A 17,042-nucleotide genomic window follows, 5' to 3' on the forward strand; every position below is an offset into this window, starting at 1 on the left:
AATGAAATACTGCCATTTGCAACAACATGGATGGACCTTGAGAGAATTATATTAAGTGAAACAAGTCAGGCACAGAAAGAGAAATACCACATGTTCTCACTTATTGGTGGGAGCTAAAAATTAATATATAAATTCACACACACACACACACACACACACATACACACACACACACACACACAAACCGGGGGGGTAGGGAAGAAGATATAACAACCACAATTACTTGAAGTTGATACAACAAACAAACAGAAAGGACATTGGCGGGGGGGAGGGGGGAGGGAGAAGGGAGGGAGGTTTTGGTGATGGGGAGCAATAATCAGCCACAATGTATATCGACAAAATAAAATTTAAATAAATAAATAAATAAACAAACAAAATATGCAAAAATAAATAAATAAATATGCAAACTAAGTTCAAACTTTCCACGGCGACTACGAGATCCCAGGATTCACGAGCACACCGTGGCTGGAGAGCTGCGGACGTCCCCTTTGGAGGAAGCCGATAAGATAAACTTGAGTGGTCTTAGAAACCGAAAACTTCAATAATTCAAAGACGGTTGTTAGATTATGTTATATGTATATCCATACCAGTATGTAGTACATACTATACATAGTTTATATACTATACTGTACCTATTAGAAAATTATCACAATAAAAAAAGTTGTAAAGACAACTTAGGAAAGTGATCCCCAAGAAATATGTATTAAAAATATACACATAGAATTATAACTTCCTTTATGGATTTTCTTTAGTTAAAGGTGTGATCTATGACTATCTTGAATCTTGTAGTGTGTTATGCTCTTTGTTTCAAAGGGATTGGCACAACTGTGAAGAACCTGAGAGCAGGTCAAGTGGAGGTCGTATCCACCACATCACGTACCACTTACTGAATGACCACTGTTTGCAGGCACTGGCTGGCATATTTTATAATACTTTTACATCCTATTTTATTTATAGTTACTAAAGTAAGAAGTACCAATATTTACAGGAGGGTTGAGCGAGGAATGAACCTAACTGGGGACCACAACCGTGCCCCTGGCACAGCTGCCGCCTGCTGGTGCCACCCAGCACGTCCCGCTGCATGAGGCGGGCATCCCGACCCCGCCCGAGGCGCCGTCAGAAGACGCTTCACAGGGCTGTCACCTGAGAGCTGCCCTGCAGGCCTGGCGTCTGCAGGTTTTGTCTGACTCCTTGGAAAGATGATACAAAGCCCAGGCCATGTTTGGGGACAGAAGTTTGAGGGAACTGACAGAATAAAATGTCAGGAATGCGGTGTTTCTTTTTGCTCTTCAGGGCCCAGGAGGAGGAGCTCGTGCTGGAGTGAGCAGGGCTGAGGCCATGCTGGGACCTAAAACCACAGGGGCTGTAGGCAGACTTTTCAAGGACAGTTTTTTTCTTGGCATGCGTTTCTCTGATTTCCCTTTTCCCCACGTTTATTTGATATTTTGAACCTTGGTTATGGGGCCAGATGACACTACTTATGTAAGTGTAAGTTGTTTTGCAGTCAGCCTGGAGCTGCAGACGTGCACGCACCCCCAGACCCGAGCCAGCAGCGGGACGCAGCAGAACCAGGTGGCGTCTGGGCGAGACCTGGCCCCGGTCCTCGCATGAAGCCCGCGCTCGCAGCCCCTCCCTCCTGCTTTTCTTTCCCACGTTTTCTCCCCCTGGCCCCTCCTAAAACCCCTCAGTTAATCCGAGTCCCTGAGACGGCCTTAGCCTGGCGTTCTCGTTCAGGGTCACGAGAGACGGGTTCGCCCAGCAGCTCTGCCCGGGTCCCCGGTGTTCCCGAATAAAAGCTGCCTTCCGTTTCCACTGACGTTTGTCTTTTGAGTGGCTTGTTCTTGAAAGGGGGCAGGAGCCGGACCTGTGCCCGGTAACAGTAGGGGAGGCCAGGCTGCAGGACCGCGAGGACCACGGGGACCACGGGGACCGCAGGCTCAGGCGGGTCCTGGGGCCGGGTGCGAGCAGCTGGCATCGGACTTGACTGCCCTGCTCTGCAGCCTCTCAGCCATGTCCTCCTGTTTTTTCGGGAGATTTCAGGGGGAAAATGCTTCCCTAGGGAAAACACGTGTCAGGAGCACTTCGTTGTTTGTCTTACAGAAACAGGAAGGGAGTGAGGTCCGTCGCCGCCCACAGGGACCAGGGGCACGAAGCAGAAAAGAGAAGGACGGGGCAGAGACAGCCCACGGTCCCAGCCGGAAGTGGCCACGACAAGGACTTTAAGAGGCTCAGGAATTTACAGGTGTTTGGGAATGTCACCGGAATTGTTCTCCCAGCTGGATTTTGGGCCAACCTTAATTGTCAATTCAGAGGCAAAAATATACTAGCGGAGCCAGGAGTGCACGTACTAATTGCTGTGCAAGCAGGGGCCATCAGGAGGGTATTTCGTGGTGACAGAAAGCGAATGAGGTTGGATTTGCATTGCTGGGATCACGTTCCAGCTCTGTCACTTACAAGGGGTGAGACGAGGGACCGGTGAAACCCTCTGGACACAGACACGTACCACCTGCAAGACTAACGTTGACTCCCCTCAGCTCTGAATCATTGACCGGCCCTGACTGAAGTCTCTCCCAAGTGGAGCCCACCCCGACCCCCTTCTTAAATGTGCTGTAACAAACGCAAGTGAATCTTCGGAGTGATTTCAGCTTAAGCACAGGTACACTGCACTGCAGGTTCTGATCTGCTGTGCGCTTTGCAAACTGAGAATCAAACACACTTGAATCTCATGGACACCTGCGGAAAAATCATCCGAAACTTGCAACAGGCACGAGGGGTCACAGGTGTGACATCCATCTGGCCAGCGCAGTGGGGGAGCGTCTGATTTTGCAGGGAGGTGGCATATTTATTTCTCGTCATGTTCCCTGCCAATCAGGGTGTGCATGACTCTGCAGAAGTGCAGGGCACCTGAGAGAAATGCGAGTGAGACTCCCGTCAGGTGCAGTGAGTGCCCCGGAGGCTCTGCTTTACTTACTGCACGGTGACAGGAACCGTTCTCGCATCTATTAGCAGATTCATTCGAGCGCTGCCATGGCTGACCAGCCCACTCTACTGACAGCCCTTCCTTGGGCTCTCTCAAACCAGTCTTGACATTTCACCAGTTCCAACACTTGCTGAGTGCTGGGTACATTCTCCAACACCTGTTGATTTTCCACTTGTGTGACGGTCATGTTTTGACCCTGGTAGCAGAATGGCTGGAAAGCTGGACCTCAGCACGGTGGTCATGCGTGCCATGAAGTGTCCAGGAGTGAGGACACGGTGATCTCTCCTTTTCCTTCTCTGTAAGCAATGTAACAGTCCCCCTGGACTGTTAGGGAGATTTGAGGTCATTGGTTGTCAAACAGCAGGAAACTAGAAAAGTATGTAAAGATTAGCGTCTTCTCTAAAAAGTTTTTACGAATGTTTTTTCAATGAGCTCGCTGTTTCCTTCATGCTATTAACTAAACCATCCTAGGGGTCTATGGACAGGTTAGCTTCTGTCTTCTCTCTGTTAACCTATGGCAGGATGCGGGGCCAGGGCAGTGGGGTTCAGGGGCATGAAGGGTCCTGGTGACTGTGACAGAAGCATTAGAGCTGCCTCTAGGATTTGGGAAGTGGAGTGTGCCCTGCACCTGGCCTGGCATAAACCTGTCCTTGAGATGCTTTTGCACAGTGACATCCAGCGAAGACCTGTGTGCTGAGCTAAGGAACTGCATATATTTAGGTATATAATTTTATGATTTGACTTAGGTACATACCTATGAAGCCATCACTACAATCAACATAATGAACATATCCATTACCCCCAAAAGTTTCCTCATTCCCCTGTCTAATCGCTCCTTTCTGCTCCTCTTCACCACCTTTTAATAAACTTGCTTATATTGACCAGAACATAACAGGAAAAACATCAAAACTATACCAGTCAATAACTGATCACAAAGGGAACACACTGTGTAACCACCACCTAGGTCAAGAAATGGACCCCAGAAAGCCTCTTCAAGCCTCTTCCTCTCAGCATCCCCTCCATTTTCTCTAGTGGTAACTGCTATTTTTATATTCCAACTATTACAATTAGAACTTTTAAATAAAATTTATAGGTATATTTCTGTTCCACCTAGGAGCGGAATTGCTGACCCATAGGGCATGCTTGAGTCATGCTACCAAACCATGGTCCAAAGTGGCTCTACCACTGGACACTGTCCTCAGCAGTGATCAATTCCAGTTGCTCAACTTCTTTGACAACTCTTGAAATGTTAGTCTATTTTTATTTTTTGCTTTTGTTATCACTGTTTTTGTCATTTGGTGAGTTTTTAGTAGTTTCTGCTGGTCTTAATTTTTATTTTTCTAATTACTGTTCAGCTTGTACACCTTTTCATATATTTGGCACTTGAATGTCTGCCTTGTGAAGTGCTTATTGAAGTCTTGGCTGTTTTTTCTGTTGCGTTGTTTGGTTGTGCATACTGGCACAGCTCTGCAGAGAGGAACATTGGAGCCCATGCCTGGCCTCTCTTGACCCCTCACTGTGAGGCAGCCTTTGGCTGAGGTGCATATTCTCACCTGATGCTATGTTCACTTAAACTGTAGATCCCTAAGCACTATCATTTTGGGTGCTATGCCTTAGTATGTAGACAGTGTTGATTTTCCTTTATTGACTGCATTTAGCAAACTTATACTCATTTAACCATTCTGCAGCTTATCTGTAGAATATTTTAGGTTTGTGAAGTACATAATCATAAATTCTTAAGCTGTTATTACCTGTTTTGCTGTCTACAACTTCCAGTATGAAGCCCAATTGTATTTGACTATATCAGACATACTTGAATTGTTCCCAACCTGAAATATTGTAAACATTTCATCAATAAATAAAAACAAAGTTACCTTCTATTACGAGTTTTTCATGAGTCTTTTAAAAATTATAAGCAGGTGTTGAGTTTTTTCAAAGGCCTTTTATCCATCAGTTGAACCGATCATTTGTTCTTTTTCTTATTGTGGTGAAACAACAGAAGCTGTAAAGTTCCTTCTAATCATCGGCTTAGCTGAATAGCAGCTTCTAAATGTCATGTCTTGTGATGGGATGATTGCCATTCAGTTCAATATATTTTCTAATCTCCGCTTGGTAAGAGGGTTATTTTTGTTAGGGTATTGCCAGTTCATGTATAACACAGGTGTGATTAACCCCATCTCAGTTAGAAAACTATGTCAAGTTTTAGGCTTATTGCCTAAGGTCTCAGACTGACTGAAGAATTTCCTTACCCTGCCATGTTTTTCCATTCTTCTATAGAAAACCATGCTGTCCACCCCCTGGGAGCCTGGGCAGGCCTCTCTCCAACCCCACTGTGTCACTGGCCTACCTGGTGGGGGAGCCTGTCAAGAGAAGGAATCTTTGTCCTCAATTCAGTGTATTTGGACCCAGGAGATGGAGAGTTTGATTTTCATCATTGGCCTTAATTGGGTCGATGCATTTTGGTGGATTTGAAACCTGCCTCAGATGTACACACTTTAATTCCTTGTTGATGACGCCTTCCTTGCACACTGAGAATTTCTAACATATTGTTTCTGTAAACAGTCTTAATTATATGTTTTGTGTCCATGAGAGCTCAAACTACATGCAGCCTCAAATTACATTTCTTTTTCTCAGCTAACCAGTGGGGACTGCAGCACGAACTGACTGGTTTGGGAACCTAACTCATTGATCCTTCTTTAAAAAAAAGTGTCTGTGTAGTCCAAGCCTATATAATGGAATTGAAATCATCTCAGGGTGCGTTTCAGACCCTTTGGGCCCATCGTGAAAAGGTCTCATCCCTGCATCCCTCTGCCTGGGGGCCCAGAACAGCTTGTCAGATCCTACAGATGAAGAATCCAGAGACCAGGAGGTTGGGGAAACATTTATTGAGCACCTGCAGTGCAACTTTGGCCCAGGCCAAGAGTCAGTCAGGCCAAAGCATCAGGCAGTCTCAAAGGCCTGGGGGTCTTGGACCTGACCCCTCCCCCTCCCCAGCACAGACTCAACTGAGGCGAATTGTGCCAAAATAGCACCTTTATTTCCCGAAGCCCCTTGGAAGAAGGTTGGGGGTGGGGAGTGTCTTCCTGGCCTAAGAGGGCATCAGGTCCTACTCAGTGGGCAGCTCAGGGTCTTCCTCTTCATGGACTCCTAGGAACTTGGGACTGGCCTGTGGGTGGACAGGGTCCTAAGTAGGGATCTCCACACATCCCTGTGCCCACACCATTCCCTCCTGTCCCTCCCCACCACCACCACGTGTCCATGCCTTTGCCTTGGCTGTGTCCCTTCCCCATAGACCATCCCAGAGGATTCCCAGATCCCTCCTTCCCCCAGCCTCCTCCAGGAGCTGTCTCTGCTCCCTGCCACCTGAGTCCCAGGATCACTGCCTTTCTTGGGCTGGCCGCTTCCTCTTGCTTGCTCTGGGCTTGGGCAGGAACTTGCATCCCATGCTTTTCCAGTTCCTCCTTCAGCCTGGACGGGAACGGGTGGGGTAGGAGGGTGAGATGGAATAAGGAAGAGGGAGTGGAGGAGAGACAAAAGGGTGTGAAGAAACACAGAGGCAGAAGGGAGAAGCGATCCCCTAAGCCACCTTCCTGGGGAGGGTCTGGGAGACAGGGATTCTGTACCCACCTCTGTCGCATCTGCTGCAGCTGCTGGCACTTCTGCTGCAGCTGCTGATGGTGCTGGGCAGCAGCTGCCAGGAGCTCCTCAGCCTTCTTGTTCTCCTCCTGGAACAGCTGCCTGGGGGCCCAATGGGGGGGTCAGCATAAGCCACTCCTTCCCCCAGCCTCCCCACCTCCACATCTTACACTGCTGCTGCCGCCTCCTGGCTACGGAGAAAGAGCCCGTCAGTGTTGGTGGAGGTGCCCTCAGCCCCGCACAGGGAGCACAGCCGATGCTTCACATCCTCCAGCTTCACTTCGAGCAGCTTCTCTGCAGCACAAGAGGGTGAATGAGTAGGTGAGGGCAGGTAGGTCAAATAAGGGTCACCATCCTCCTCTGGCCTCACCTTCTTTGAGTAGCTGCTCCTTACTGCTGTCCAGGGCACAAATCTCCCTCACCAGCCGCTCTGGCTTCTAAGAGGGGCAGAAAGGAGGCCAGTCCACACCTCCAGGCTTCCCCCATGTCTCAGAGAAGCCCACCAGGATCCAGTCATTTACTCACTCACCATGCCTCACTTCCTACTTCTCTGCCCCTTGGTGCACCCAGCCACAGTCTACTCAGGGCCTTGGTACTGGCCATTCCCTCTCCCTTATCCTCTCTCACCCCAGATACTCACAGTGCTGCACTGGGTAGGCTCATAGGATTGTTAGTGTTCAGGAATTTTGCAAGCACTGAAATTGGCCATGGAGTGTTTGCAACAGAGAAATCTGCAAACTCTTCACACCCAGGCTGTTATCTGGAGAGTGACCAGCACAGCTGCAGCTTTTCCCTTCTGGTGGCCTCACTGACACCTTCCCTGCTGACATTCATTCTCTCTTTTCTTGTTTGGTGCCTGGGATCCCTTGGGGGCAAACACTGGATGCTTTGATCCGCACTTTCTCCCCTGTGCCTGTGATGATCCCAGATACCCATGGATGTCCTCAGTGGACGACTTGACCTTGGCTTTGTCAGGTTTCCTCCTGACCACTGAACAGATGGATCAGCAGGGGTTGCGGGACAGGATTGGCAATGAGGACACTGGGTGGCTATGAGAGCACAGACAAGGGACTGGATTCAGGGTGATGGTGCCATTAAGACCATCAGGGCTTGCTCAGAAACTGGGTGTGGCAGGTGAGAGGAAAAGGCCTGAGGATGACCCTGCAGTTGGGCCTCGTGCTGCAAGGAAGATGAAGGTGGGAGGAGTAGCTTCAAGCAACTCACATGGAATTCCCAGAGGTCCTTGTGCTGGGCCATCAGATCCTCCAGCTGCTCCTCAAAATCCAACCTAGGGACCAACCACACAGGTATGAGGGGCCACAGGCTGAGACTTCCACCCCACAGCCTGGCTCAGGATGGGGTCTTCATGCATATTCTTGGGGCTCTGCCTATGCTCTGCTCCACTGGGAGCACATCCACCACCTTGACCTTCCCATGCTCAGCTCGGCCAGCTCTTCCTCCAATGCCCATCCCTGGTAGTGCACCACCCACAGCCCACCTGAGCTCCCCAGACCTCGGGTGCTGGGGTTACCTCAGTTGCCTCTGTTTGTTCTTCTCTTCCTCGATCTTGGAGTTCAGGGCAGAGATTCTCTCCTTGCACTCCTGCAACATGCTGTGCTTCCTGGGAAGGGGCAAGGCAGCCCTCTCAGCTGTGTTCTCTGAATGAGTCCCCAGGAGGGGAAGGGGTAGGGCTTCTGGCTCCCTCTTTTGAGGGCCATTCTCTCCCTCTACACTGAGGTCCTTCTCTGTAGTATGTGTGTGCTGGGGGGTGGGGGGATGACGTGAGCACGTGGCCCCTGGAAGCATCCTTGTGAGGTTTACGGAGATCAACATGGACATATTCAAGTGCACATGCACTCATGTATTAATATCATCTGACCTTCCCAAATACTTCCAATCTTCCAGTCTTAGGGTGTGCCAAGGCTTGGGGCTGCTGGTCATAACATGAGCTAGATAAGCCTTCAGGAAGCAGACAGATGGATGGGGGGTGGAAGGATAAGGGATGAGTGGAGAGAGAATGGACAGGTGGTCAGCTCAATGCCTAATGAACAGGCAGGTAAGTGAATCTACAGCAAGGAGCCAGGTGACAAAGAATAAAAAACACAGGATAGAAACTGGCTGAAGAAACTGAATTGAGAACAATGTGGCAAATCAGTGGTTATCCCAGTGAGTGAGAGAGTTACCCTCAGCACTACTGCCAAGGGCGGAAGACACTCTATGGCCTCTCAATGTAGAGGGAGAGAATGGGAGCTGTGGGCTGAGACACATCTCCCTTCCTCTCTGCTGGGCCAGAATGAAGGGGCAGGCAGAGCCAGGCTTGGCTGCAAGCTAATACCTCTGTGCCTCACCCTCCTTCTCCTGACAGTGCAGCCGCAGGATCCTTAGGGTCTCTGCAGGGAGAGAAACAGGGACCTGTGAGAGTCTGTCTAGCATCAGGTTTGGGCAGAGGGAACAGGACCAGATGATGTCCGGTCAGTGGACACCACCAGTCCAGCAGAAGCCACAGGAGGGACTAAGCTGAGGCAGGTTTCAAAGGCCTCAGCTGCTATAGGGAGAGTGGGCTTCTGAAGGGTGGCACAGGCAAAAGCCTGGAGACAGAGGAGCTGCCAATACCTTGTTTTTTGCTCAAGATCTCCTTCAGGCGTACTTTCTCTCCATGCACTGGAAAACACAACACGTTCCAAGATCAGAGACTGCCCACTGAACCTGCAGGGATAGGGCTTGCCCATGGTCAAATGGAAGGTTGGGTATAGCCCTGCCCTGAACCCCAATGTGGACCCCATGAAGTGAGCCCCCTCCTCTCTGGTGCCCACTCCCTGAAAGCTCCAAAGGGCCCTGACCTTTACAAAGTATGGCTGTGAGGATCCAGGGGGTGCTCATGCTTTTACATTGAAGGGAGAGAAAACATAAAGACACTGCTTGAAATGGGATAAGGGCTGTGAAGAAATACATCAAGCAAGAAGGCGCATGTGACCAGGTGGGGTAGGGTGCCATCTTCAGATGGGATGACTGGGCATAGCCTCTGTGAGAAGGGGACATTCAAGCTCACAGCTGAATGATGACATGAGGCAAGAAGAACCTTTATTATCTGGGGGGAATGCACAGCAGCCTGGCAGAGGCCCTGAGGTGGGAGTGTGCTTGGAGGGTGTTTTCAGAACACTTCCACCAGCAGAGGAAACTGGCAGAACATGAGGCTGGAGAGGGGAAGGGCCCTTGGCCATTTCAAGGAATACTGGAGTACTGGGTTAGGGGATGCTACATGTCTGGAATACTGGGCTGTGGAAGGATGGAGGCATGTGGGGGCCTCTGGGTGGCCCCTGGCCTGCTTACATGTGTCCAGTTCCTTCTGCAGGTCCTCCCAGACAGTCCGGGCCTCTCCCAACTCTTCACTGGCTTTCCTTTTTGCTTCACCAAAGAGCAGAGGGACAGACATTGTGTGAGTACAGCCTACACCCACACTATTCCCTTGCAAACAATGACATTTCACATTTGTCTTCAAGCAAACCTAGAGGGGCCCAGATTTTACAGAGCAGGAAATGAGAATTTCAGAGTCCAGGTCCTTCTTGCCAAGCTCAGCTGGCAGCAGAGCCAGGTTCACGTGCATATGACTATGGCAGTTTTATGAAGAAGGGTCCTGTACTTAATTTAATGCTCTGCTGTTGCTGTGGTGAATATCTAGCAGTTCTTGCACCAGGGACCCTGTATTTTCACTTTGCACTGGGCCTGGCAAAACCTGTAGCTGGTTCTGGCTGGAAGCCAGGGTACCTGAGCTCACCTTCCTGAACCTCATTAATCTGGTTAATCAGGACCTCAACCCGGGGCTCCAGGCTTCTTCCTGCAGGGAGGAAAAGAGGTTGGTTGCTGACAGAGTAGGCAGAGTAGGGTGGGAGCCAGCCTTGTGCCTCTGCTGCTTTTATTCAACACGAATCTAGTGAACGCTCCCTGCTAGCAGGTGCTGTGTTGGGGCCCTCATGAAGCTCACATTCTGGTGTGGTCAGGGGGACAAGGAACAGAAAAAAAGAGATGCAAAGTCAAGTTACGGTAACTTCGGTCAAGAGAAATAAAGAAGAGCAAGGGGTTAAAGAGAGGAGGAGTGTTAGAATAAATAAGCTCTGGTGTGCTACTGCTGCAGAGAGGTGATAACAATTAACAACATCATATGGTATATTTCGAAACAAGCTAGTAGAGAGGATTTTGAATTTTCTTACAACAAAGAAACAATAAATGTTTGAGATGATGGAAATGCTAAATACCCTGATTACATAATGTGTATATATATGTATCTAAACATCTCACTGTACCCCATAAATACATACCATTATCATATGTTAATTGAAAAAGAGAAACAAAAAGAGCGAAGGAATGGGAAGTGTGAAAGAGTGAAGATGTGGGAAGGCGTCTTGAGGGCCCCAAATCAAGTGAGGGGGCAAGCCCTGCAGCTCTCTGGGTGGAGGAGGAAGGCAGTCAGTGCAGAGGCCTGCCCTGAGGGGGAACTGGCTGGGAGGAGCCTGGTAAACAAGAGGGGAGTAGCAGGAGGTGAAGTGGAAGGAAGGCAGGCGAAGGTGAAAACTTTGAGATCTAACACAGTATAGTGGGAGCCAAAGGGGTGACCAGCAAGGTACTCAGGACAGGGTTTTGGGAAAATATTTTGCTTTCTATCCCCTTATACTTCTTTAATTTAGAACCATTTTTAGTTCAAGGATTTCAATTTTAAAAGAGAAAAAATGTAATTTCCCAAGGTTGTGAATTGTGGGGCCTAGAACTGAACCCACATCTGCCTGACCCCAAACCTCAGGCTAAGCCTCATATACAGAGGAGACATGTGACCTTTCTGCAACCTTTTCACCATTTCCACCAAGTCTTCAATTTTCTGTGAGGATGTGTCCTGCCCTGAGGAGACAAAACCAAACATTTCAGAATCCAGTAGGGTGAGAGACCAGAGGAAGGATCTGACCGGGCTAGGCTGGGACTGAGGTGAGCCGTACACGAAAGACAGGTTTCCCCTCCAGACTGAAATGGCAACATAGGTATTCCCTTCATAAAACTCAGGGTGAGGGCAGGGGTGTACTCTCACTACTAATGCTGTTCAAAGTTGGGTGGGTCAAAAGCTGGTAATCTAATAATGCAAGGAAAAAGAAGGGTATAAAAAACTGGAAATGAGGAGTCGGAAATCACTCTAACTGGCAGGTGGAATAATCAATTATAAAGTTCTAGAGAATCTTACTTAAAACTTCAAGGACTAATAAGAAAATATAAGATGTCTCGCTAAAATATATATAAACACAAATAGTTTTCCTATATACAGTCAATACTGGTTCTGAAGCCTCCCTGTAAAATAATATTACATATGAATTTTTATAATCATTATAGTCACCTAATTTTACTATTTATGACACTAAAATCACAATAAAGGTAACCAGATATCAGGAGCCACCTGATGTAAAAAAACAATATCACCTATTACATACTCTTGCCAAAAATATGAAGCTAATACTCATTAAACCTCTAGATCTCAATACAAATTCAGAGGAAATACAGGAATAGAGCAACATGTTCAGTGGCACGTAGGGATGCAATCAGCAAAATTCAGACTGGAAAACTCCATGGGCAAAACAACCCATTCTGATTAACAAATACATTCCAAAAGTAGTAAAAGATAGAAAGAAAGACCCTTACAGACTAAAAGTGCTTTAAGAGACATATCAACCAATCTCAATGAACGGTCCATAATTGGCTCTTGATTCAAACAAAAACACAGTAAAAAATATTGATGACAAGTTCAGCAAAATTTGAAAATTAACTAAATATTTGATGAAGTAATTATTGTTGCTGTTATATAGATGTGACGATGGTATTTCTTTTCCAAAGAGTACTTATCTTCTAGAGATATACACGGAAATATTTATGGATGATATGTGAGATGCTTTAAAATGAAATAGTGGAGTGTGTAGTAGGGAGAGGTGACGATTAAAGAATAAGTAAGATTGTTCAAGAGTTGATCATTGTTAAAGCTGGAGACGGGTTCATGGAGTGATTATGTTTTGTTCCCTCCTTTTGTACATGCTTATACTTTTTCATAATGAAAAGTTTTTAAAAATCTTCCAATCACTAAATCAATATAGAGAAGGTAAACAATCTTTCATTACCATATAAGAGTTAAGAAAAGGAGAACAATTAATAGAAAATTACATAAATGGCCAATAAGTACTTGAAAATATGTACTACCTCAGTTATAATTAAAGAAATGCAAATTAACATATTGCACCTAGCAGACTGGTAACACTTGCTAAGTCTGATAATGCCCAGTGTTTGTGACAGTGTGCGGAAACAGGCCCTCATATCCGCTGATACTGAGGAAACCGATGCAGTTTTTTAGAAGGCAATTTGGCTATATCAGCATTTTGAAGACATAATTCCAATTCTAGAAATTTAACCAGATATCCTTGGTGAAGTATGCAAAAGGCATGTTTGAAGACGAAGCACCGACTACGAGCTCATCAATGTGTGCTTCCAAAATTCCTGTGCTGAAATCCTAACTCCTAGTGTGATGGTATTGGGGTCAGAGGCCTTTGGGAGGGGACTGAGTTTTGGGGGTAGAGCCCTCAGGAATGGGATCAGTGCCCTTACAAACGAGAACCAGAGCGCTCCCTAGCGATTTCCACCGTGACAGGACACAGCGGGAGGATGAAAGTCTACGACCCAGAGAGCGACCCTCGCCGCTCACTCACTCTGCCAGCATCTGATCTTGGACGTCCTACCTCCGGAACCGTGAGAAATGAGCTTTTGCGGTTTATAAGCCACTCAGTGTACGGTCATTCCTTACAGAAACCCGCACTGACTCACGCATTGGTGAAGTCGATTAGGCTTATTTGAGGAACTTGAAGCTGGGACCCGAAAGCATGGCAGTGGCACTCAATGAAGGGGTATATACGCATCTTTGCGTTCACATCCTCTCTGTCCTTGGCCCAGGGCCACCACTGGTGGCCACACCCTGCTCCGAGCTCGCCTTTCCGTGCCGACCTGACTTTGGAACCTCCAGTGTTACAGATGCGCGGTGTGGATCCAGCCCGCGCTGACGTGGGCGGGTCTGCAGGATCCGGCGTCTTCGCGGAGGGCCTGGCCGCAGTCCCCGCAGTGTCGCTGGAGCCTGCAGACCCCTCGGCACCGCAGGAGCAGCCTGAGGGGAGGCGGCAGGGCGGCTGGCGTTTCTCCTCCGTGCCGGCTGCGGTCCTGGGCCTGTGACCCCGCGTCAGGCCGCCCGTCCTCCCCGGCGATGGCGGGGAGGGAGCCCCCGCCGAGGGCCTCGCAGCAGGCCGGGCGCCCGGGCGCATCGGGGGGTCCAGCTCGGACCGCGGACCAGCCCGGTCCCACCATGGACGTGAGGGGTCACTACGGTCCTCAGCTCTGGGAGCGCCGGGAAAACGTTCTGTTCTGTTTAAGAGGTGCGTGTGGGCGTTCTCGGGAAGGAAACGGAATGACCGACACCGACAGGACGTGGAACAAGTCAGGCGCGACAGAAACGCGCGACAGGGTGAACCATGCGGCGGGTGGGACCGTCACGCCCTCGTCCCCACGACAAACCCTCAACCCACCTTCCCGCCTCGCCCCGCCCTGCCCGCCGGGAGAGCTCCGCCCCGTCCCGCCTGTCCTCGCCGCCCTCCCGCCGCTACCTCCGGCTGCCTCGGCCCGGTCTGCGGCTCCCACGGGCTCCGCAGTCGACGGCGCTGCTCTCGCCGCCATTTCCTCTCAGCCGCAAGGGCGGAGCCTGTGGCGCCTCGACGGCTGATCGGACCAAACCTCGCTGGGGGCGGGGCGCTGCGCGCCAGCGCACTGCTCTCTCGTCTGCGTGGAGGCGAGCAACGTTCCTGGGGGTGCGCGGAATGTCCGGCGCCCCTGCCCGGCAGCTAGTGCGCATGCTTAAAGCTGCTCGGCCGGCCAATCCCGCCGAGAAGTCAAGGGTCACGTGCCGCCTTCCAAGCTTGCGATTGGCCGGTTGAGCGGTCACCTGCGCATGTGTAAAAGCTGCCAAGGGGCGCTCCTACTGACGTGGATGGGTGGCGGCAAGTGCGCATGTGCTGGGCTGTGGGGATCGCTGTTCGAGTCCCGTCTCTGCCGTTATCCTGACTTCGCTCTGTAAGAGTGTCCCCGCCTCCGGGAGCAGCGATTGGGAGCTCGGCCATCGCTGACAGAAGCTGAGTGACCTGTAGGCCGCGCCGGCAGGAGCTCGCCAACCCCACCCGATTCACGAGAGCGGAAACCTTCGCAGAGGGTTAGGGGTTATTGGTTAAGGGACAGGGTTAGAGTCAGGGTTAGGGTCGGGGTCGTGGTCAGGGTCAGGGTCACAGAGTCAGCGTAAGTGTCAGGGTTACAAGGTCAGAGGGTCAAGGTCAGGATCAGGGTTAGGGTTAGGGCTACACAGGGGTTAGGGTTAGACCCAAATACGCTGGTTTTCAGAACTGTGTTCACGGATCACATGTTGACAGAGGAGTGGTCCTCAGAGTTTGGGTGGGAGAAAAGTCATATCAAGCCTCTTTAAAACTTCTCGTTGCATCCTGCATCATAGGCTTTCCACTACTCCGTGGAATGATCTCCTTAGATCATTGAAGTCATTTTGAGGTGTAGATAGTAGAATTTGACTCTTGCAGCCCAACCTCAGTATGTATAGAAAACACTAATCTTCTGTGTGGGCATCTTTGCTGGTATTTTACAAAGAATTTTTAGGGTGTATTCAACAGCTTGTGGAAATGAGTCAAGAATGGGTCCCATATTTAATGCCTGCTCGTCTACGTATTTGTCCTACATTCATTTGAACTGAACCTTCTCTTTAGTCAATAAGCCTACCAAACAAAGCCTGCTCTTTCTCATCTTGAGCCCAGTGGAGCCTTGTTTTTCAAGGGGAACCTTTAATCTGGCGTCCCTGTGGGCCAACCCAAATAATGTAAGAGCCTGGGAAGTTGGAACTGGGGACTGCAAGATGAAAGAGAATTACAACTCATTTATTTTGCCCAATGTGAAGCAATGGACAATGGGTGACAGTAGGTTCTGTGGCTCTCTGGGAAGGATAACCAGATAACTGAACTTAGAACTATAAATCTTTTTCTTTACTAGACAAATAAAGATGGAGAAGAGAAACTGGTACCTCCCCCATGAGATGGCATCATTCTTCCAGGAGGGAAGGAAGTGCATTCAGGACGTGGCACACAAGTGGGTGAATCTAAGGTTTCAGAGAGGCACCTTACGATGGGTGACCTGACAACTGCCCTGGAGGGGAGCAGAGTGAGGGAGATGTACAGAGTGAGGCTCTGGTACAGCCTGTGTTGTTCATCTAGTTTCTGATATACTGGATAAGGGTGAGAAGATACATATTCCAAGTATGGAGAATGGTCTTAAGCTTGCAAGCTGTATCCTGGGCAAATTGGCTGATATCCTGTACAGAAGAGGAGAAATTGACTAGACAATTGTATTAGCTTGAATAAAAAATACAGGATATGAACTGTATGCTGTTGGGACAGATTGTTGCATTTGAATTGCGATAGATTTTTTTTGCTACCTGTTTCTAGTTGTGCATAGTGCAGTTTGTATTATCAGTGTGTTACAAGGGTCAGTGATTCCTCATGCCAAAGAAAATGAATTGCAATCATCAGATAAAATAAAGTCTCTTGAAATAATCGCTCTCTTTGTGGTCATATACCAACTGCTTATGTAGATAGGTTGATTTGTTTCCATTTGCTTTATTTATTTTTAAATTTTATTTATTCATTTATGTATTTTTTATTCATTGAAACATAATTGATTGTACACATCTGTGGTACACTGTTGAATATCAATACCTATGTATAATATGTGATGCTCAAATCGGAATAATTCATGTATTCAACATTACACAATGTAAGGGTTAGGGTTAGAGTTAGGGGTTAGGGTTAGGGTCAGGGTTAGGGGTTAATGGTTAGGGTTAGGGGTTAGTGGTTAAGGTTGGTGTTTGGCTTAGGGGTTAGGAGGTTGGGTTTTGGGGTCTGGGTTAGGGGTTAAAGGTTAGTGGTGAGGGGTGAGGGGTTAGAAGGTTAGGTGAAAAAAATTGAGGATCAAATAAATGGAATCATATTCCATGTTCATGGGTTGGCAGAACTAACATCATCAAAATGTCCATTTTACCCAAAGCAATCTACACATTCAATTCAATTCCTATCAAAATACCAATGGCATTCTTTACAGAAATGGAACAAACAATCTTAAAATGTGTATGGGGCCACAGAAGATCTCATGTTGCTGAAGCAGTACTGAACCAAAAGAAAAAAATTGGAGGTATTTCTATTCCTGACTTCAAAATATTCTATAAAGCTATACTAACCAAAACAGCATGGTTCTGGCCTAAACACAGACAAATAGACCAATGGAACAGAATAGAGAGTCCAGAAGTAAACCCACG

General features: G+C 48.5%; 1 protein-coding gene and 1 pseudogene across 1 annotated transcript; one reads left to right on the top strand and one right to left on the bottom strand.

Moving 5' to 3' along the window:
* Nucleotides 1-6,086: 6,086 nt before the first annotated feature.
* LOC134363319 (synaptonemal complex central element protein 1-like) lies at nt 6,087-14,356 on the bottom strand. Its single transcript, XM_063078907.1, has 13 exons — nt 14,287-14,356; nt 11,444-11,506; nt 10,392-10,451; nt 9,947-10,021; nt 9,230-9,277; nt 8,952-9,006; nt 8,148-8,237; nt 7,841-7,904; nt 6,987-7,053; nt 6,787-6,910; nt 6,608-6,718; nt 6,361-6,448; nt 6,087-6,146 (listed from the first exon to the last, which is right to left on the bottom strand). The coding sequence occupies exons 1-13, from the start codon at nt 14,354-14,356 to the stop codon at nt 6,087-6,089; spliced, it is 975 nt and encodes a 324-aa protein (XP_062934977.1).
* Nucleotides 14,357-15,056: 700 nt separating this feature from the next.
* Nucleotides 15,057-16,088, top strand: LOC134363149 (branched-chain-amino-acid aminotransferase, cytosolic-like; annotated as a pseudogene).
* Nucleotides 16,089-17,042: the final 954 nt, after the last annotated feature.

Source organism: Cynocephalus volans, chromosome 14 (genome assembly GCF_027409185.1).
Source record: "Cynocephalus volans isolate mCynVol1 chromosome 14, mCynVol1.pri, whole genome shotgun sequence".
Lineage (NCBI taxonomy): Eukaryota > Metazoa > Chordata > Mammalia > Dermoptera > Cynocephalidae > Cynocephalus > Cynocephalus volans.